We start from the raw sequence: 23,228 nt of genomic DNA, 5'->3' as shown, positions 1-23,228 counted from the left end.
ACTAGCCACCACTTGGTATTAAGCACAACTTATTTGACCTCAAGGGTACTCTTTTCAAAGAGATGAGAGATGGGACGGCTATGCATAGCGGGGAGAAAGGAAGACTTGATCTGTTTACCACAATCGGTGTTAATTCAGGGCTGCATGAGTGGACTGCAAATGGAGCCTGCCTGTCCCTCCTGACTGGACTGGGAGGGGAGGAAGCCCTCGGGGAGAGGAAGGGGGCAAGGAGATTGCCCTCTGTACAGGCAGCAGATGAGGTGCTGTTGGTTTGTGTTTGTTGTAACCCACGAGCTGTTTGCCACAGTAGGAGCTGGGCCAGAACCCAGAACAAGTTTGGCATAAGAAGGATCTAATACTCTAAGACATGGCCAGATACTTCTAATAATTCAGAAAAGCCCTGATTTGCCCCTTTAGAAAATGGGATAGCTGATGTCCTGTTAACAATGTAAGGACATAAGAAAAACTGTTTCCTGCAACACAATTAGAGCATAGAACTAGGTCATGTTCAAAATGGAAGAGGCTTCAGATTATTAAATCTATCCACTCCTGTTAACAATACGGAAATTGAGGCCCTAGACCAGGGGTGGGCAAACTTTTTGACTCGAGGGCCACAATGGGTTCTTAAACTGGACCGGAGGGCCGGAACAAAAGCATGGATGGAGTGTTTGTGTGACCTAATATAAATTCAAAGTAAACATCATTACATAAAAGGGTACGGTCTTTTTTTTTTTAGTTTTATTCATTTCAAACGGGCCAGATCCGGCCCGCGGGCTGTAGTTTGCCCATGGCTGCCCTAGACAGATACTTCAGAATCTACTCATGTTTTATGCACCCATAAGTACTTTAACCCAGGCAGCCAGCAACGAATCATTAGAGGCCTGGTTCTGTACTGCTTCGTCAGTTTTGCCCAGATGGTTTCTTCCTATTGGCCAGCATTGGAAAGTCTCTATGCAGGCTTGGAAGATTTGCCGAGTTGCCCAGGGCTACACCACTCCAGGACACTGGATGTTTAGAGAGAACAATATTGATTCCAAACTGAGGTTTCCAAAGAGGCAAGGAAGAATATCAGAAATAGGATCATTCTAATAGAAAATTTTCTTTTGATGTTTCTGTAACTGTGTTTTTGTGCTGGTAAATTTTTTTCCTTTTAACATCAAAAATTATTCATAGGTGTTGCCATTTCCCCGTTTTTAATTGCTGGACTACTAGAAAATGAAGATAAATACACTACAGTCACAAAAAACTGTGATATAAATATCACTACTCTTGGTCTTTATCTTTTTCACTTAAATACCTTAGTTTCAATTAGTTTTAATAATTTTTAAAATAAACTTCTCTTAAAGTTTACTTAGTAACCTTGGAAATGATTCAGCTTTGTGGAATAATGTCGAGAAAACAGGATTTATATACTTTGATGATATAATCAGCCACAGGCTGAGCCTATTAAAAAATATAGTCCGGTTTTTTAATTTAAAAAAGTTTTACTTAATTGCTTAAATTAAAAAAATAACATTAAAATAATCCTACATATTATTTTACAAAGGATGGTGTGGCTTGAAAAAGTCTCTTATAATTCTGAAAAGGTGAACATGATGTATCCATGATGTTCTAGAAATATGGAAAAATTTGAAACTAAAGACTTCTAATCCTTGGTAAAACCAGAGCACTTAAAAGATCTTAATATGAATGTATTCATTTCAGTCAACCACTTTGATGGAATGAACGCTTGTGAGAGACTGGGTGTGAGTCGATCTAGTTCCGAGAGATCTGGAAGCTGAGGTAGTACTTTCAGGATGAATAGTCCGGGGGTATTTTGCTGCAGCAGCTTGAGGAATGGTTTGCTGAAAAGATAAAAATCTTTTTTAATAATCCTATAAAATTACACATATTAAATGTCATTTTATCATTTATAATTTAACCCAACATTTGTTAAGTGTCAAGCAATGAATTGAAGTAGTGGTTACAACAAGTGGTGATCCTTTTCCATAAGAAACCCACAGCCAATTAGACTGATGTGCTCAATACCCGTAATTTATGTGAGAGGAGCACAGAGAGAGCCATGGGAGCATTCATTTCTCAAGGAGGACTCAACTGGATGGAATCATATGCTTACAGAGGCGAAGTGCAGAAAGGGACTTTGTGGTGTCTGGAAGAAGGGTCCTACCCCCCAAGCCCTCCACTGGGATATGTGGAGTCCAGTCCTGGGGAACATGTAAGGGATCCAGTCTGGTCCTTGCTTCAAACCAGCATAAAGCAGGCCTGTCATATTTCACCTGGGAACTGACTAAACCTTTTATGGTGACACACGAGGAGGACTTCTCAGAGGCCTGGTGCTCCCTTCACATGGACCACAACTTTCTAAATAAAGAAATAAGTAGAGACTAGGGACACATGTTGAGGGGAGGACATGCACACTGCCTCCGAGCTCAGAGGAACATCTTAGACATGAGCACTGATGCATTAAAGTCAGGACACATCTGCCTTCATCTATACATGCAGATGTTCAAGTTCGTATTATGTACATAAGTTCACATTACACGTATACATCTGTGTAATATGTACACATGTAAGGCTTTCCTGTATTATACCCAATACAGCTTCTCAGTAGGCCATAGAGGGATGTGTTACACAGATGAGTTCTCAGTTCATGTCACTGACTAGCACATGTAGGTTCTGATTAGGGTCTCCCACTTAGAAAAGCCATCTCTAAAATACTTGAAGTAAAATTATATATATTTGATCAAAACATTCATTATGCATTTCAAAAGCTCTATGATACAGATATGCATGTCTTCATTTTAGATTTTGTTTTAAAAATAAGAGCTCCTCTTTAAGGAAATGGAAAAATAACCTCCTTAAATATTTTTATACTATATGTTTCTTTGTATATAAATTAACTGGGTAATCATAACAAATGGGAGATATTCTTGCCACTACTATGAAATTTTAGTTGCTAACCACCTAATCTGACCCTGTCGAAAGAAGTATTTTTCTTTGGGGGGGTTTGGCAAGAGGAACTGTAGAAATAGATTCACATTACCATGGGTATCATGATCTACAAAATCCAGTAGAGAATGAAGTAGCACCAGAAGCAAGCAATTAACCAGCAGATGGCGCTAAAGTGTCAGAGACCTGATTACTGGTTTATTAGTAATAACTTTCTGGTAATTCTGGATCTTGATTCTTGGGAAAAATGAAAAATTGTAGAGAGGCTCGCCATCATGTCTGTCACATATCCAAGTCAGGTAACAATGGGAGCAGTTGTGGCTTTCTAATTCATGGTCAATTATTGGAGAAGCACTGCACGTGCAAAGGGCAGCTTGTGTGATAAACTCAGAAACACGTTACAAGTCTTTACTTCCTTATTTTTCTGTAAAATATGAATTTCTATTGTTAATCTAAAAACAAAAGGCTATCTAAATTAAAAATAAACATGTGTAGTCTCTTTAAAGCCTTCAACTTTTTAAAAAAAATTATTTTGTGCTTTTTATTGCTGTTATTTTTCTCCATTGATTTTTAGAGAGAGTGGAAGGGAAGGGGAGAGACAGAGAGAAACATCGATGTGAGAGAGACACATTGATTGGTTGCCTCCTGTACATGCCCCAACCAGGGCTGGCGATTGAACTGCAACCAGGTACATGCCCTTGACCCGGAATCGAACCCAAGACCTTTCAGGCCTTGGGCCAATGCTCTAACCACTGAGCCCACTGGCCAAGGTGAGAGAATTCTCTTTGAAAATCAATCCTGTTTCTCTTTGGGAATATGATGTTACTTTTAAAAATTAAACTTTTTGAGGTAATTCTTGAGTACAAGAAATAACGCAGAGGTATTCCTGTATCCTTTTAAAAAATATATATTTTTATTGATTTCAGAGAGGGAGAGGAAGAGAGAGATTGAAACATCAATGATGAGAGAGAATCATTGATTGGCTGCCTCCTGCACGCCCCCTACGGAGGATTGAGCCTGCAACCCGGGCATGTGCCCTTGACTGGAATCAAACCTGGGACCCTTCAGTCCGCAGGCTAAGGCTCTATCCATTGAGCCAAACCAGATAGGGCTCCTGTATCCTTTTCTAGCAATTTTTATTTGCTTTTGGTTTTACAGTTTACAAATTGCCTTTCTACAACATTATTTCATTTAATCCTGAATTCTGACAATAAACCATAAGAGCTAAGTACTCTTTGACTCACATTTTACACAAGAGAAAAAGAAGGCTCAACTATTTTCCTTGTTTTATATATGATCACAAAGGCAATAAGTAGCATAATTGGGGCATTAACTTGTTTTGTTGGATTTTTTTTGCTTAAATTCCATGGAGGTACCAACTTTTTCCAAACTAGAAATATGATGACAATTGTATTGAAAAAGGGGAAGAAGAATTTAAAATAAGGAGCAAAAATTTAATAAATTATAAAAGTAGGGAAGTAGTTCTTGTAATAAAAACCTGCTACATGAATAGCTAGTTAATAAGCTAACAGTTTTTGCCTCTTTTTAAAATGAATGAGAAATCATTTCTATATTTTATCCTTCTGGCCACTGACACACTGTGTTGCTTTTTGTATTTGATCATTTTTACACTGTTGAGAAGAAATAATGTTTCTGAAATTAATTTATTAAAAGAGGAAAGGCAGATTCAGACAGGTGTGTAATAAGCATAGAAAGACAAAATAGTAAAAGGCAGAATAAGAACCAGTCATCATGAATGTTGATCTTCTCCTCAGCATGTCATTTAAGTGTTTATTGGTCTATAAATTTCAGGACATAGATTTTGACAAAAGGTTCAAAATGTGCACTCACCACTGTGACTGGATGATGTTTTTCCACAACAACTGAACTCATGGGAGGAGAAACTCCCATTATAGCTAAACTGCTACTAATTCTGTTTTTTGAAGCAAAATCAGATCTCCCCGTGATCCGGGCTGTAATTGTTCTTCCAGCTTTCTGTTGTGCAGATGTCACAACTCTGGGTACATACTAAAAAAGCAAAGAAATATTTAGTTGGTAGAAAATCCATGGCAAAATTATAGTACTTTTGGTTCTATAACTTATGAAGATAATACATAGGCACTTAAAATAATTGTATATTCAATCAACTTTAACATGAAAAAAAATAAAAACTTAAAACATGGAAAATAAAAACTTCAAACAATGAGACAAAAATCACAACATAAAACTGAGCACCGCAGAGCATCCCTTTAACTTTGGTATGCCAACTATTTTATAGGACTTCACCAACTTTAAAAAAACTGTTTTTAGAAATACTTATAAATTTATAGGAAGTTATAAAGACAATATAGGGAGAGAGCCTGTGTATTCTGCACCCAGTTTCTAGAAATGATTACATTTTACATAATTATGACATCAAAACCAGGAGGCTGACATTGGTATAATGCCTGGGTATAGATCTATATCACTTTACTAGTGACCTGGTGCACGAATTTGTGCACATTGAAAGGAAATTAATCAGAACATTTTAGTATTGTTATTTTCCCTTTCTCTATAATAAAAGTGTCAGCCAAATTCACAATCGACAATCACAGATCAAAACACATGCGTGCAATTGGCGCCAGCGAGAGCTTTATATGTATTGTGCATGCATGAGTCAACTTAGCCTTTTCTATATATAGATGAACTTACTTAATTAGACCTGCTTTCTGATTTAGCTAAACTTTTTCCAGCCCAGTGAAGCACCCCAGTTTCTCTTTCAGGTAATTGTGAGCACACAGCAGTAAATATCAACACGAAGCAGATTATTATTGTAGATCATGCAGGGAGAACAAAGGGTAAAATATTTAACTGTAGCAGTGTTTGACTGTATTCTGCACAGTGAGAAAACCTGAAGTCATTTTCTTTTTTTCTTTTATTAGTTAAGGTATTACAAATGTGTCCTCATCCCCCCCATTAACCCCCAACCTCCCCCCCCCACACAAACTCATGCTCCCATCCCCCCGTTGTCCATGTCCATTGGTTTGGCTTATATACATGTATACAAGTCCTTCGGTTGATCTCTTCCCCTTACATCCGCCCACCCCTACTTTCCTTCTGGGGATTAATAGTCTGATCGCTGTTTCTCAGTCTTTGGGTCTGTCCCTTTTCATCAGTCTATGTTGTTCTCTATAATCCACAAATGAGTGAGATCATGTGGTATTTATCTTTCTCTGACTGGCTTATTTCACTTAGTATAATGCTCTCCAGTTCCATCCATGCTGTTGCAAAAGGCAAGAGTTCCTTTTTTTTTTTACCGCAGCATAGTATTCCATTGTGTATATGTACCACAGTTTTCTAATCCACTCATCTGCTGATAGGCACTTAGGCTGTTTCCAAATTTTAGCTATGGTGAATTGTGCTGCTATGAACATAGGGGTGCATATATCCTTTCTGATTGGCGTTTCTGGTTTCTTGGGATATATTCCTAGTAGTGGGATCACTGGGTCAAATGGGAGTTCCATTTTTAGTAACCTGAAGTCATTTTCAATGTAAACCAATTCTTACTTCTTTTCAGTCGGGTCAAGTTTCTAAACTTTCTAAATCTCTGTTTTCCTGCTAATGAAAAGAAAATAGGGTTCTACTGTGTCTCCTACCTACCTACTCCAGGACTTCTGTGAGGATCAAACGAGATGAGGCAAGGGAAAATGCTTAACAAACATTTGGTTAAACTGTAAAATGTGTGCACCTAGCTATAAAGCAAGTCAGGTTCCTGGGCTGAAGAAACTGCAAGGAGGCTAGTTGCTAGGGAGAGGAAGCTGGGCGCTGTTACATGATGTCATTACCCGGCTCCTACAGCGACCATTTCCGGGCTGGGCTGGGCTGTGGGCCGCATTTTGTGCCATGGGGTCTTGGCAGTGTTAGCTGTGATTTGGTGGGGTGTTGCTCTGGTGTGGTGGTGGGGCCTGTGTCCCACTTGGGGGAAGCCAAGTGTTGGTTTGTCGGTGCCAGGTATGTAGTGCTGTTTATTTTTAAATGGCCAGTGTGCATCGTGGCAGCTCCTGTGTTGAGTGTCTGCCCCCTCGTGGTCAGTGCGCATCATAGCTACCAGTCGGATGGTCAGATGGACACTTAGGCTTTTATAGCTATAGATTACATGTGTAGATTTGGCAATGAAGACACAGAACTATTCCATCACCATAAAGATGTCCCTCATGCTACCCTTTAGTCATATCCATCTCCCTTCCCCCACTACTCCTAACCCCTGGCAACCATTCATTTGTTTTATGAACTCTTTTGATTCTTATGCATAATTAATATCATTATTATAAATGCTTCTGTGTCCTGCCTTTTTTCTTATTGATTTGTTAATATACTTTTTTCCCATGAATAGAGAATTGCTACAATTTTGAGAGATTTTAATACCAACAAACTAGTTTATCTAATTATCTTAGTCCTTTTACTATATATATAGCAAATTTTTGTGGAAATGGACTCCTTTTCTTTTACAAGTTATTTCTACAGAATATATTGTAAAAAAATGCAATGATCAGATCCTAAAGTAATGGTAGCTTTTATAGATTTTGTTGCTTACTGCTGGACAAAAGGCATGTAGAAAAAGTTATATTTATATCAGGGGTAATACATATGTGTACTCATTTCCCCCCACTGTCAACTAATTACATTAGCTGGGCAAAAACAAAAGGAATAATAAAAGAAAGAGAACTGACATATTCTACTTTTGTTACTGTCTCCTCAGGCAAGTTACTCTTTCTAAGCCTCAATTTCCTCATTTATAAAATGGGAAAGCAGCACCAACTGCCTAATGATACCCTTTCATTTTCATTCAGATGAAGAGAAAGTTAGAAGACACACTTTACTAAATAGCTTAAAAATCCAACTAAAATCCCTTAATTATTCCAAATGGAGTTAGAAAAAGTTAAGTGCCATCTATTGTCCAACCTCATGAACTGCAATATATTTGCTTATATAACTTGCCTAATGTGTTTTTTGAAAAATGTTTCCCACCATGAAATTCTGACATTTTATTTAACACTAGAGGCCTGGTGCACGAAATTTATGCACGAGGGGGAGGGGGAGGAGGGTGTCCCTCAGCCTGGCCTGCACCCTCTTGCAATCCGGGACCCCTAGGGGGATGTCTGACTGCCAGTTTAGGCCCGATCCCACAGGGATTCCTGCAGGATTGGGCCTAAACCGGCAGTCGGACATCCCTCTCGCAATTCAGGAACGCTGGCTCCTAACCGCTTGCCTGCCTGCCTGCCTGATTGCCCCTAACCACTCTGCCTGCCTCCATGATTGCCTCCAACCACTCTGCCTGCCTGCCTGATTGCCCCTAACCACTCTGCCTGCCTGCCCAATCACCCCTAACCACTCTGCCTGCCTGCCTCATTGCCCCTAACCACTCATCTGCTTGCCTGATTGCTCCTAACTGCTCGCCTCCCTGCCTAATCACCCCTAACTGCCTCCACCTCGCCGCTGCTGCTTCATCCGGAAGGATGTCCAGCTGTCCAGTCTAATTAGCATATTACACTTTTATTATTATAGAAGATATTGAGGACATGCACAGAAAGGAAAGAATTTTACAAATGAAGATATTATTTCACTAGAATGGTAATCCTCCTTTCTCCAGTTATTTGTTTTCCCAAATCTGTACAGTTTACTTCTACACACACCTTCCTTTAGCTACTGGAAGTACTGAGGAAAACTGGAAAAGTTTTGAATGTTCACAGGAAGCTTCTGTGATTAAAGTGGAAAGATCACCAGGCCTGGATCACAAGTCTTCTTTTCCTGTTCCTGACAATGATGGTTTCACATTAGGTAAGTTATCTAACTAGTATACAGGGTTGGGCCTAAGTAGGTTTACAGTGTGGAGTATGTGAAAAACAGTTTATTCTTGTATTATTATTTATTAATTATTGTATTATTTTCCATACGAACAACTGTAAATCCTACTTTTGTTATTATGGTTCTTTTTAAAACCAAGAAAGACACATTGAGGTGAATCTGACTATTGTAATTATATAAAGAAGGACAAAACTTGTATTACACTTAGATTGCTTTACTTGTGATTCTCCTCTCACCCTAGCCCTAAAGGCTGTCCTTATGTGAATGAAATTGAATGTGTACCTGTTTCAGAAAAGTAGGATGTAGTTGGAGGGATGGAGAAGAGCTTTCTACGCAATACATATTGTGTTTTCAAGTTTCAGAGACTTAAAATTATCTCAGGTGATCCAATTGTTTTAAAAAATAAGTAACAAAAAGGATGGTAAGTACACTTATTCATTCAGTTTTTCCTATGCATTTTCAGATTTATATATAAATGCAGATTATAAATGGTGTAGTCATATTTTAAGAAGGGAATTTTGAAAAATCTAGTTATTTGTATATTATCTGAATATGCAACATGAATGAAAAACCAGAATAATCTGTATAGGATCACATTTCAAACTTCAAAGAAGTTTTTTAAACTTCTTTGAATCAAGAGAAAATATGATAAATAGCACATCTCAAATTACTTTCCCCTAAAGTTAATAGTTCCTAAAAGGCAGAAGCTAAGTCAGCGGGGATACTGAAGATGACTAATTGTCTGGTTGACTCTGTGCAATGGCACCTTCTGATGGCCTGCGAGGGGGACTGTCAGACCTAAAACCTATTCTGCCATCATCTTTCCTCTCAGGTAAGTGGTTAGGGTGAGGAAGAGGAGGGAGACAAGCAAACCAAACCATTGAGACCTTCACAGAACTACACATGCCTTTGTGCCAAGCTAGAGGAGGGAAGGGTAGAGTGTAAAAGAAAGAAAAAAGAAAAAAAGCCCTACAGAGGTGAGTCTGATAAATCTGACTTGTATCCCTATACCTTTCTCTCTGGAGAGACACTGAAGAGTACAGGTTTAACACCAGGAGGCAGAGGAGTCAGAACCATGATGTGCTCTGTCTGTAACTCTTCCACATTAATAGCATGATCAATTCCACTTCCAGCCAATTCTCACACAATTACTCCATCCCCACACAATGCTCTCCCCCTCTAAGCACTTCTCTAATGGTGACTCTAGGAAAAACTGCTCCTATCTTCATTCTAATTATGAATTAAACATTAAGATTTAATCAAATCAAGATGGAGTTACTACAGAGTTGTAGTGTTAATGATAATGTCTATCCAGGAAAAGGGAAGGCTGTAGTTGAACAGAAAATATACAAAAGAGCCATTAACCTACTAAGTCCTTGAACATACCCACTTGTTTTCTTCAAAATTAAAAACAAAACCAACTCTAAAATCTATTTTTCCTGAATAGTTTTTGAAAAATGTAAAATGAAAAAGTTATTTTTGTTTAATTATCACTGTAGTAGAACTTTCTACAGAACTTACAAATCAATGTTTTACTTACTTTGTGTATTAAATATTTTCTGTGACTTGGCCTAAAGGCTTTTTTATCCATGAGAAAGCATGTTCTGAGTTCAGAATATCCAACATACCCCCAAGTGGGGAACCCTTTCCTAACACCGGCGGCACCTGCGTGCACTGCACTGACCGTTTCTTCTGACGCAGTGGGAGCCGTGGACCCCGCACCAAGAGGAGCAGACACACAGGAGGCGGAAGCAGTCCCCGCAGAGGTGATGGACGTGGCAGAGGGAAAGGCAGCAGTGCTGGCCCCTCCCATGGCTGTTGCTGCTGAGGACGGTGCTGGGGCGGCTCCTGTGGGTATCGGAGCCGAAGGATCCAGATGAACAGGACCATACTCTTCCTTCTTACTATTTGTGAAGTCTAGCCGTAAAAATCACAAGTTAATTCCATTTACATTCTTCCAAGTTAAGATTACTTTTGTCTCCCAACAATTTTAATACATAATAGCTACAATTTGGTCTTAACAGAAATGTGTACAAATTTGTCATATATTCTATGCATGTTTAGTTAATAGTTTGTCACTGTTAACTGATTAATGTCAGCATTAACTACTGAAGACTTCAAATCACTTCCTTCAACTTGTGAAAGCAAATGAATGATTTGCTCTTACTTAAAAGAAAAAAATAAATTCTGTACTCAGGTGGGACCTCACAACCATTAAAATAATAAGGTCACACTGAGGATTTATGTCCTTTTGTGTTAATTTATGCAACTATCCTGATAAATGTCCTGATATTTAGATCTTTAGAATAATTTTTTGATATCAACATACCCTCTCATTTCCTTCCGCTGCTCCTATCCTAACAAAAATAGTGTATTTTTATTGATTTTTTCAGCAAACAATAATAAATCAATAAGTAAATCTTGACACTGTAAAAGAAATAAGGTCTTGCAGGTGGATTATTTGAGTCATGAATTAAGAGCATATTTGCACACTTAACTGATTTTAGTGACACACATACAGTAACTTTCTCTTTAAACTGAACCTTAACCTTAGATCAAAGGAGTGAATAACCTTATATTCTAGAGAAACTAGGACTAAGGATCCTATTTTATTTTGTTAATCCTCACCCAAGGATATTTTTCCATTGAATTTTTTAATTTATTTTTATTTATTTTTTTTAGGGAGAGTAGAAGAGAGAAGGAAAGTCATAAACATCAATGTGAGAAAAACACACTGACTGGTTGCCTCCTGCACGAGCCCCGACCAGGGCCCGGGCTGGGAGGCACCAATAACGAAGGTACACGCCTTTAAGTGGAATTGAACCTGGAACCTTTTGGTCCACAGGCAACACTCTATCCACTGAGCCAAACCAGGTAGGGCAACTAAGGGTTCTGTTTTATATTTTCCATCCCAATATTAGAATTTGGTTAAAATTTCTACTTAAAACCATATTTTTGTGATACCAAAGAAAGGGTGAGGGTTTTCAGAATATCTGAATGGAGTATGTAACCCTATGTTTAAATAGTTTTCTGTGTTGTCCTCTTTCCATCTAGAAATACGGGCTTTTGTGTAAGTCCTTTTCTTATACTAAATTTATATAAAAAATATAAACTTTGATTAACGAAGTTTAATGAGGACTATAATGCACGTGTCCTTAGAAATCATTTGATGAAAGGGGCTAATTCAATATAAAATACTGCTTTTGCTTTGAAATCAACACATACACATACTGAGTTTTAACATGCTTTTGATAGAAAGTGATTCTGACTATCTGTTTTTAGGTGGGTGGCAGACTTCATATCAGATGTGGGACCAGTACACAGGTCAGGTCTGGCCAAGGGGCTCCCTGAAAGAGAGACAGATGACCCAGTCTCCCTTACCTGGGTGGAGTATGCAGTTTGTAAGTTTTAATAATTATTCTTGCTTTAACTGGGATAAATTTTTTCAATTGTTAAGTATTTTTCTACTCTTCCTAAAATTGCTTTGAAAATTGGCAGGTATAATTTTAAAGGCCATTTTTCAGTCTAATGCTCTCCCAACTGAGCTATTTCGGCAAGCTTAAAGGCCATTTTTATTGTCACACTTTGCCTTCTCTTTTTAAAATATATTTTTATTGATTTCAGAGAGGAAGGAAGAGGGAGATAGAAACATCAAGAATGAAAGAAAATCATTGACTGGCTGCCTCCTGCATACCCCTCACTGGGGATCCAGCCCACAACCCGGGCACGTGCCCCGTCCGACTGGGAATTGAACCGTGACCTCCTGATTCATGGGTCGATGCTCAACCACTGAGCCACTCTGGACAGGCACACTTTGCCTTCTTCATAGAAACTTCTAACTTACAAATATAAGATTTAGGATATTGCACAACATGAGATACATTGCAGATGATAGCAAAAAATCAGGACAAATAAAAAAAAATCAAATACTAGTTTTTTTCTAACAAGACAGATACATTAGGAACATTGCATTATTAAAAACTACATTTAAAAAAGCAATTGTTTTAAGGGAGGAAAGGGGACCAGTTGTAATTTTTTTCTTGTGAGAACTAATAGCTGTTATTAAAATGCCACAAAACCTAAATATCACAGAGCAAACCCAGCATTAGATCACAGTGAACTTTGCCTTTGGTAGCTCCCCCAGCCCTATTGCTTACTGTGTGTCTTATTATTCCTGGTATCTTTATCCCTCATTATGATAAACATAGCACAAGGCCACTCAAAACCATTGGGTTCCCAGAACTTGGCATTAGCTGCAGAAGACAGTGGATGTAAAAGCAACAGGAGAAAAACAAATCATATTGGGTAATTATCAGAATACATTTTCTTCAAATCCTGTTATGGATGTTTGCCTGTAGGAGACATAGCTGTATTTGAATTTAAAATTTAAGATGATCAATTTATAGAGGTGGCAAAATACTCTGTCCTAAGTCAATTCATGTGCATAAGTATGTTATGAAAAACAGATTTCTTGTAATTAAATGCAGGAAGTTCTAATAATAATTTGTCACCTTACTTGTGAAACCTAATATCTCTTCGAGTAGATAATTAAATTATTCAATTTAATACATAAAACTTGCTAATAATTGTAACTAAAAGCAGACTAGTCTATTATTGGGGGTGGTAAGTTTGTTTTCAGCATTGATACTCAATTAAAAGACCATTTATTAGAGAAATTAAGCACAGTTTGGGGTATCAGCAAGATAAACTATTTAGCCTTGATAATCTATAATTCTATGTTTCTAACCTACATATGGGCCATACACCCCAACTGTTTCAGAGAGAAAACAATTTGCTTTAATTCACTGTCACCCACAACATGCACAGTTTATATAATAAAAGTTTGTTGATGTTTTAAAATGAAGCACAGAGAAGTTATTCACTGGAATGAAATCATGTTAATGATGTTACAAAATGAAACTGCCTCATGGGTAAGTTAACCATGAGTCTTAGATAGGATTTACTATCAGGGAATACTGCAAAATGTTCGTGTTTCACATGAAACATGGGAGGCTGACTTGAATGAATTAAGACTACAGTAATGTCTAGCTGGTGTGGCTTAGTGGTTGAGCGTCAACCTATGAACCAGGAGATCATGGTTCGATTCCAGGTCAGAGTATATGCCCGGGTTTCAGGCTTGATCCCCAGTGTGCGGGGTGCAGAAGAAAGTTGATCAACGATTTTTCTCTCATCAATGATGTTTCTATCTCTCTCTCCCTCTCTGAAATCAATAAAAATATATATTTTTAAAAAGCCACTGTAAAATAAAAAATACTTTAGCATGTAAGATGATAGTCATGCTATAATTACTACAATCTTTTTAAAAAGTGTATTTCAAAAGAATCTCTCTATTAAGCTAAATAAGGTAAAGAAGGTTTATATTATCCTGTTTGTTCAGAGAAGAAAACCAAAGCCCAATAAGGAAACTAGGCCTCAATGCAAATTGGTGGCAAAGGATTCTTGTCATGTGCTCATCTAAGCCATGTTCATGAAACTGACCCAACAACTCAGATCCGAGCCAATACATGGATTTTTCTTGAAATAATTTTCTAATTTTTTATTTCTATAGACAGATCTATATTTATAACTTTTGGAAATGAGTTTTAATTGCGGTTTCTCTTAAACTGGAAAACAAGCAATTTTTAAAAATGGAAAACCATGACTAGATAAGAAATATTTAATCAACAAAATAGTCCAAGGAAACTGGTTACTTAGGAAAAGACAAAAATAGAAATTTTGCACTTAAAGGCATTATACATTCAAAGCATTGTTGTAACTCTGAGCGTATATACTTAAGAGTTTAAGTAACCCTGAGTAGTGAATTTTCATGATGGATTTAAAACTGGATATGACACTATGAAGTTAAAAATACAGTGCCTGGCCCCAGCTGGTTTGCTCAGTGGATAGAGCGTCGGCCTGCAGGCTGACGGGTCCCGGGTTCAATTCCGGTCAAGGGCACATGCCTGGGTTGCGGACTCCATCCCCAGTAGGGGGCATACAGGAGGCAGCCAATCAATGATTCTCCCTCTCCCTTCTTCTCTGAAATTAATTAAAAAAATACATATATATTAAAAAGAAAATACAATACCTGGATAAGACATATCTATTGCAAAAAATTAGTACTAAAGACCACACTAATCACTGAAATCTCAAATTCTTTTTGAAAGTAGGCAGAGACTCTAAAGTAAAACACTAACCTGCATCATTTCTATTTTGAAACATTGTCATGGCTTCAAGATTTAATGCACACACCCCCCGCATGAAAGCTTTCTTCATGGAATCTTCAAAGTGCTCTTTTTCATGTTGCATTCTTTGGAGCTCAGCTTTTGCATTTTCCAAAGCTCCAGATAACTAAAATAAGGCGAATTTTTTAAAAAAAGGGTTGTAATACAAGGAAGGATATTATTTATTGTTAAAAAGTAGACTTACACTGTGAAGTATTTTTAGGTGAAATACAGGTACTAAAAACACTTTGCCACATGCCTCTTCTGCTATGTGTCTCACTTTATTTTAAACGGTGCATCTTACTTTTAGTGTCTTTCAACAAACCATTTCCATTTCTAACCATAAAGTCAAGGTTCAAACAAAGGGAATTGTATACCAGTCCCACTGAAGGTTGCTGATGTGTTTTAATTATCCAAAAAGATATACCATTTCTTACCATAAATCTTTTATGTAGAATATTAAACAAAATACATTAGGAGCCACAAATAGCCCTCTCTCCTTTGGAAAAAAAATAACTAAGTGCCTGTAATATTAACAGCATTTTAAAAAACTAAATGATACTATAGAATTTAAAGTGCAAAGTGATATTAGTTGCAACACATTTTCCCATAGACGAAATATATAGGGACTTCATTTTTTGCATGTCATTTTCAATTGCAGAAAATTGTTTGTATTATGATACTGATTTTTAACATTAAGAACTTTGTACTATAATAATGAAATATTTTTTCCTTTTAGTATTTTATTTCAAGAGGCCTACTGCATTCTACAATACAGTTTTTATTTCATTTTGAGTCTCAAATGTTTTCCCATGGAAATGTTAATTTTATTATTAGAAGTCAATGGGAAAATAATTCCAATTTGTATCTAACTGCTTTAAATCAACCTTATATGAATAAAGTTTATTTAAATTAACAAGAGGATAAACATTTTTTGTTTTGGTCTCTATTCTTGGCTAAATAAAAGCCAAAAGAAGTATAAGAAAACATGCTTTGAGAGACATAAGGATCTATGAGTGATTTACATTTTCAAGACACATGTACACACAAGAGTTCCAACGTAAGTTTGGAGGCCAGAGTTATAACTTTTAAAGAATAAATAAGTCTGTAAATCTGACTCATTAGTGTTGTTCTTTCCCAAATAGTCACATAGTCTCATTTGAAGATACACTGCATTAAATGGAATTAGAAATGGGTCACTCTGCCTAACTATAATGTAACAGTGAGTGATGCTACCCATCTTGTTTATTTCTATTAAAGGAAAGTAAAAATAAATTAAAAAATAGAAGTTTTACCACAGCAACTTTGTTTTCATAATCATTGGAAATTTGGACACAAACTTCTTCAGCTCTTGCTTGACAAGCTCGCTCCACCAAGTCCTTCCACTTCTTTTGCACCGTAGAATGCCAGCCTATCCACACTTTCTTCAGTAAATTTCTCTGGAAGTACTGGTCAGCTAGTTTCCCTTCATAAGCCTAAATGAAAGTATTATAACCTTAAAACACAGTGCACTGGTAAATACACTGGCAGTAATAAAAAGAAACCTAACACGGTGGTGAGCAGTGTACACACATTATTATTTAATCCTGTGTAGTTATTCTTATCTGCATAGAGAACAGGCTTACAGAGGTTAGGTAACCTGCCCAAGTAGACAGGGAAAAGCCATCCTTGCCTCATTCCAGAGCCTAAGCTCTTTCTTATCCATTACACATCATTGTTTTTATGTAACTAATCAAGTTAGGGGGACAACAACAACAAAAAACAAATGAAAGAAAATGAGTAACTTGCCACTTGCCATCTTAGTTCTGAATCTGCATGACCCCTTAGCTGAAACCAGGACTAGGACAACAGAGTGGATGGAAGGCAAAAAGGTAACTGTGGCTTGAGATGGCATTATTCTCCCTTCAGCTTGGTGGACACCACCATAAGCAAGATTAATTTAATTTACAGACTTTCATCATATATAGTGCCAAACTGATTCAAACAGGAACATATGCTATGCTTTTTATCAACGAATCTAAATTCTTTTGAAGAAGTAGTTCCAATTTCAATCTTCTTAAATTTGAAAAGCTATTCAAAAAAGTAATGGCAGCCTCAACTATTTCAGCTAACATAAAAAAAATATATATTCTCATTATGTCACTTGATGAATAACTTTCAAAATATGGTCTAAATACTCATATTTTAAATAGCTCTTTTCAGTCTGATTAATGTAGATTGATCTATTGGGATTAATTTAAAAAAATGAAAGCATTAGGAGGAATCCTATTCCATGATAGTGGAACATTAAATATTGATGTTATTAATACTAAATATTGTTTTAAAAATATTAACATTTAATATTAATTTATTGGAACTAATGCACAGAGATCACTCGATGGCTCACATGAGCATTATCTTAAAACTATATATATATATCTACCTCCTATACTCTTGAGTCTTTATACTCTGTTTTCTTGTAGGATATATACATATTCATACTTTTCCACTTCTGAGACAATAACTTATTATTCTCTCTCAGTTTGCCTGTACTCTGATATATTGATTCAGCTCTTATTTAATTAAAATGAACAGTGTTCAAATTTAAATTATGTACAAACTAAGGATAATTTTTAAAAAGCTATATAGACATGGTTTTAATTCTCTAAGGCAAGTCTACACAACGAACATTTATACAATTTTATAATGTATAACTATAGTGTTGCCTCTTTTTGAGGAGAATGTATTCAGGCATTTTACAAGGAGAAACAATATGGGAACCATATGATATGTTAAAGACTGTAAATTCTTTTTCCATATAACCATATCTGAGTCAAATTTGTTAAAGGGGTTCCATTACCAAGGCATTTGTAATTTAGGTACAATCCCTACTAACCTATTATGACAAAGGAAATGATATATCAATAGATCTATAAAATATGAGGTATTTTTCCCCAAACTATACCAAAATCAAATTCCTTGAAATGAGAGCAACCTTAAATTCATTTTGACTTGATCCTAAACAATTCTGAATCCAGAAGTCTAGTGTGTGTCAGTCGTCTTTTCGTTTTTATACTTACATCCTGTCTGGATTTGACATGGCCAATCCGCCAGTGGAAGAATGTTCTCATCAGCTCCATCCTTTCCTTTTGCTTGCCTATGGCGTGAGACAAGCTGGAAATCACCTGTGAACAGCAACTAGGCCAGTTACTGTGATGTTACAGTAACAGCTGCTAGTACAGTGACTTTTCTCATATATCAAAAAGTGCTGGAGAATATCAATGGATCACTACTATATTCATCCAGTTAACTTATTATCTTTAAAAAGACCAAAAACACTTCTCCACATGAATACACTACATGAAGGGGAACAAAAGAGGAAAGAAATCTCATTATGTGTATCTTGGTAATCACCAAAAGAAATTTATGTACATGAAAATAAAGGGTGTGACACAAGTAGGTTTAGTTATTCCTACGGAAAATAATACAATAATTAAAAATTAATACAAGAATAAACTCTGTGTTTCACCTAAACCTACTTGTGCCCTACCCTGTATGGTCAGACATTTAATTCAAGAAAAACAAGCATTCTTTGAAAGTTTTCCTACATATACAAAAAGTCTTTATTGACTAGAATTGAGGGCAGAGGCCTTTCTAGGTCCTAAATACCTTTAGTACCTTGGATTATAAGTTTCTCAATAACTGTTTTATTTAAAAAATATTTTTATTGATTTCAGATTGAAAGAGAGAGAGAGGAACATCAATGATGAGAGAGAATCATTCATCAGCTGACTCCTGCACGCCTCCTGCAGGGGATCGAGCCAACAACCGCCAGTATGGAACCGTGACCTTCTGGTTCATATGTCAACACTCAACCCCCCAGTCATGCTGAACCACGCTGGCTGGCCAAGCTCAATAACTGTTTAATAATTTTTTTCTGAATTCAACAAACTCATAAAAGAAAATAGTCATACTATGATGTACTTCTTCAATGTTGTTATTCTTGTTATTTTATTCATTTATTATTATATTTTTAAAATGTTTTTATTAATTTCAGAGAGAGGAAGGGAGAGGGAGAGAAGGATAGAAACATCATTGATGAGAGAGAATCATTGACCGGTTGCCTCCTGCACAACCCCTACTAGGGATCAATTTAGCAACCTGGGCATGTGCCCTGATCAGGAATTAACCATAACCTCCTCATGGGTCCATGCTCAAACACTGTCACAATGGCTGGGCTTATTCTTTTTTTTTTTTTAAATATATATATTTTATTGATTTCTTACAGAGAGGAAGGGAGAGAGATAGAGAGTTAGAAATATCGATGAGAGAGAAACATTGATCAGCTGCCTCCTGCACACACCCTGGGGATGTGCCCGCAACCCAGGTACATGCCCCTGACCGGAATCGAACCTGGGACCTTTCAGTCCGCAGGCCGACGCTCTATCCACTGAGCCAAACCGGTTTCGGCGGCTGGGCTTATTTTTGTTCTTTAAAAAAAATTTACGGAGACTTTTAAATCCTAAGACAATACTCTCTCTTATCAAGTATTGAGTAGCTGAAATATCTATCTAAAAATGGCCACAAAAAGAAATTTTGTAAATTGGGCACATTTACTGAGAGATATTTATTCTGGTTTCTTTAAATAATTTTTAAAAGTGGAAAAGGACACACATTCTAAGATATTATTAATATTCTCTTTCTAAAGTTGTATGGTGGTGGCTATCTACTTTCTTTGTTTTAAAAAACTGGACATATATGTACAACTCTTTTTTTATGTGTGATACTTTAAAATTAAAAGCCTTAAGATGGAGTTTTGAGGATAATAGAGAAAATGACTGATATTAATATCTATTAAAAAAAGTAAACTATGAAAAATGTTCAATTTTATATCATACCTTGCAATACCAAAAGAAAAGCATATATTTTAAAAAAACACTGGACTCCTTATCCAGTTAATTAAAACAGTGAGTGCTACATCTGCAGACCAGCAGTTGAGGTGTTTGCTGTGAGTCCTTTCTCTCTGAAAGCCACCACCCCCTGGGGGCAGCCACTGATTTGTTGCCCACCTGCTTTGTTCAAGATGTTGTCTGGAGGCACAAAATTAGCACACACCTGAACCTTACTTTCAAGTTCTTAACAGGCTAACAGAAAGTGAAATAAAAGGTGCTGTTTATCAATAAAAAAACAGACTTCTTCAGTGAATAAAGACTTATCACAGATATAATGGGAGAAACTTAAAATAACCCCTAAAAGATGGTTTAAAATGTGGATAATGCTGGTTCCCTAAAGTTCTCTTATGGGCAGTTAGGAAGGAAAAATTAGTATGTACATTTAGCATGTACTCTTAAAACTCCAAGCACATTGAAGTTGATCTCAAAGATAAAATGGCATGACCATGGCATGTTTAATAGGAAGATAAATTGTTTATCTATGCACCTATTTTTCTACCAGTTTCTGAAGTGATTTTCCCTTTGTATCTTGCATGACCTAAAAAAAAACCACTTCCCAGCCTCTTAGGGAGGAAGGAAGAAAGGAGAGGGAGGGAGGGAGAAGGAAAGAAAGAGAGGGAGACAGAGAGGAAGAGAAAGGGAAAGTGAGGGTGAGGGAGAGAGAGATGTGAGAGAGATACATCCATTGGTTGCCATCTGCACTTACCCCAACTGGGGATCGAACCCAAAACCTGGGTACTGTACCCTGACTGGGAATCAAATCGATGACCTTCTGGTGCATCAGACTACGCTCTAACCAACTTAGCCACACCAACCAGGGCACTTCGTGACACTTATTATCTAGCAAGACATTTACGGAATCTCAGTTAAAAGAAATATAAAAGAGAACACCTCATCTTTTCTCCCAATGGAAATTTCATAGGCTTTCTGCAGCTCCTTCAAGCTGTTGATCTGGTTGCACAGTTGTTTTAAATGTGCTGCATGTTTTTCTTTCTCTTTTTTCATTTCCATACGGTGCCAGTCAATAAAATTTAGTCTCCATTTAGTTAGTTCAGATATGACGTTTGTCTGAAAAAGAAATATTCTGATAACTAAGCAGTTTGTTCCTTAATAGTGCTTCTTGAAATTACACCAAAATTAAGAAACACTTTTAAAAAATCAGAACAAGCAATCAACATGAAAGCTATTTTTTAAAAAATCACTAATGAAAACATTTACAAGTTCAACAGTTACATCTCCTCTTGGTTCACGTTCACCATACTAAAGATATGGATTTTTTTTTTATTTTAACTTACTTTGTATTAAATCTTATTGTCATTTAAAAAAATTTCAGGTCTTATTCATTAATTCACTAAATATACAGTTTCTTCTTGTTTATTCAAGAACTTAAATGTCCATATTTATGATACATTCTGAATACTGAATATATATTTTTTGATTTAATGAAAAATGAATGGAGTACAATACATAAAGGACAGAATAGGACTTGAGGAACTGAAATTCTAAGTTGAAAGTTTATGTTTTTAAAGCATTGGACACTGATTAAAACCCTTGCCATAATCATATCTGCGTTTCAAGACTAATTCTGGCAGTGGGCCTCTGGCCATGTCTGATGTGGAAGACAAACACTAGGGGAAATAAATATGTGGCAAGTAAATCGATTAGGAGGCCAATACAAATGACCAAGTTAGAAAGTTATGGGCTGAATTAAGGCAATAGAAGGAAACACCAAAGAAGCCCATCTGAGTGGTGAAATTATGGATTCTACTTAAATATGAAGTATAAAAGACTCAGTAGGTTGATGGGAAAATGGGTCTGGATGTCAGGAGATAAAACTTCAAGAGTTTTTAGAATTAGAAATCAGATAATACCCCCTTCTCCACCTCTACTTTATATTTTAGCTTTTGAAACTAGTATGAAGGCAGATATTCCAGTCCAACATAACTGGCTCCAATTTTAGTGTCATCTGCTTCAGTTAATGTCATGGAAAGAATGCTATTTTCCAGGGAAGAGGTTATACAATGGAAGTTGGTGAGGCACCAGGGCCTGGGCTTTGGAAAGTGCTTCTCTATAAGGCAAGCACAAGACAGAGGAGCCAGGAAAGGAAACAAGAGAAATGGAAGGGTCTCACTTTGAGAGTCTCTTGGTGGTACAATTCTTGTTTCTCACACAGAAGATGAGGGTTCAATTCCTCCACTTATTTCAATAATAATTTTTAAGCATCTACTCAGTGGTAGGGAACATGCTAGGCTCAGAGGTCACAAAGACCAATGATACAATTGCAAAGATTCATACTTTTACCACTAGCCAGGGACTCACATAAGTATCCTACACATATTAATTCATATAACATTTACAATATCCCTTTGATATAGAGAGACAGAGTAGTTAACTCACCCCAGGTCGCCCTGCCAGGTAGTCGTGGAGGAGGATTCAAACCCAAGCAATCTGTACCCAGATGTGCTCCGAACTACCATACTATATTGCCGATGATGATATGGTTCCTGTTCCAAGAAAGCTTAGAGCCCAGAATCTGAAAGTACATACTTTAACTTAAATAAAATAGTGAGCAAATAAGGGTTTGGAGTGCAAATGAAGGATTGGGGAGTTGGGGTGCAAGGGTCAATGACTTTCCTGGCAATTCTGACCTCTCTGGTTCTATGTAAGTTGTCAAGGAATTCACTGAGTTTCTTTGAATCCACACCCCCCACCCATGACTTTCTATAGTAGTTCGTCATAGGGTCACAATTCAACTCATAGTCAGTGAATAATAAGCACAGAGCCTAGCTCCAGAACCCAAAATATATACATACAAAAGCAAAGAGAAAATTTTCCAAGAGTCAGTCAAAAATTGGATCTGAAATCAAATAAAGAAATAATAAAGAAGAGAATGCCAAAGACAAAAATTAAATTTCTCTAGCTTTCCATGAGGCAACTTTTAGCACACCATCCAGTTGTTCATTTCATAGTCTCTGCAAAGGGGTATTAATGGTTAAGTACTTATTTATATACTAAAGGCCTGGTGCATGAAATTCTTCACTGGTGAGAGGGGGAGGTCCCTCAGCCCGGCCTGAACCCTCTTGCAGTCCGGGAGCCCTTGGGGGATGTCCAACTGATGGCTTAGACCACTGCACTCACCAGCCATGAGCCCGGCTTCTGGCTGAGCGGTGCTCCCTCTCTGGGAGAGCAATGACCACCAAGGGGCAGCTCCTGCATTGAGCGTCTGCCCCCTGGTGGTCAGTGCATGTCAGGGTGGTCATTCCACCATCAGGCCAAAACC

At 37.0% G+C, this 23,228-nt stretch overlaps 1 protein-coding gene across 6 annotated transcripts in view; it reads right to left on the bottom strand.

Annotated features, from left to right (window-relative positions):
* Nucleotides 1-799: 799 nt before the first annotated feature.
* Nucleotides 800-23,228, bottom strand: part of POC5 (POC5 centriolar protein) — a 33,805-nt gene continuing 11,376 nt past the window's right edge. For all 6 annotated transcript variants that reach the window (XM_059694292.1, XM_059694293.1, XM_059694294.1 and 3 more), the window contains 7 exons: nucleotides 20,840-21,016; nucleotides 18,077-18,181; nucleotides 16,313-16,492; nucleotides 14,991-15,144; nucleotides 10,478-10,710; nucleotides 4,801-4,977; nucleotides 800-1,844 (listed from right to left, as the gene is read on the bottom strand). In XM_059694292.1, the coding sequence (XP_059550275.1) occupies nucleotides 1,701-1,844; nucleotides 4,801-4,977; nucleotides 10,478-10,710; nucleotides 14,991-15,144; nucleotides 16,313-16,492; nucleotides 18,077-18,181; nucleotides 20,840-21,016 (1,170 nt within the window). In that variant the 3' untranslated portion in view covers nucleotides 800-1,700. The remainder of the gene's footprint in view (nucleotides 1,845-4,800; nucleotides 4,978-10,477; nucleotides 10,711-14,990; nucleotides 15,145-16,312; nucleotides 16,493-18,076; nucleotides 18,182-20,839; nucleotides 21,017-23,228) is intronic.

The sequence above is a fragment of the Myotis daubentonii genome, chromosome 4 (genome assembly GCF_963259705.1).
Source record: "Myotis daubentonii chromosome 4, mMyoDau2.1, whole genome shotgun sequence".
Classification (NCBI taxonomy): Eukaryota; Metazoa; Chordata; class Mammalia; order Chiroptera; family Vespertilionidae; genus Myotis; species Myotis daubentonii.
The sequence above is the reverse complement of the archived record's forward strand: the minus strand, read 5'-3'. Positions and strand labels throughout refer to the sequence as shown.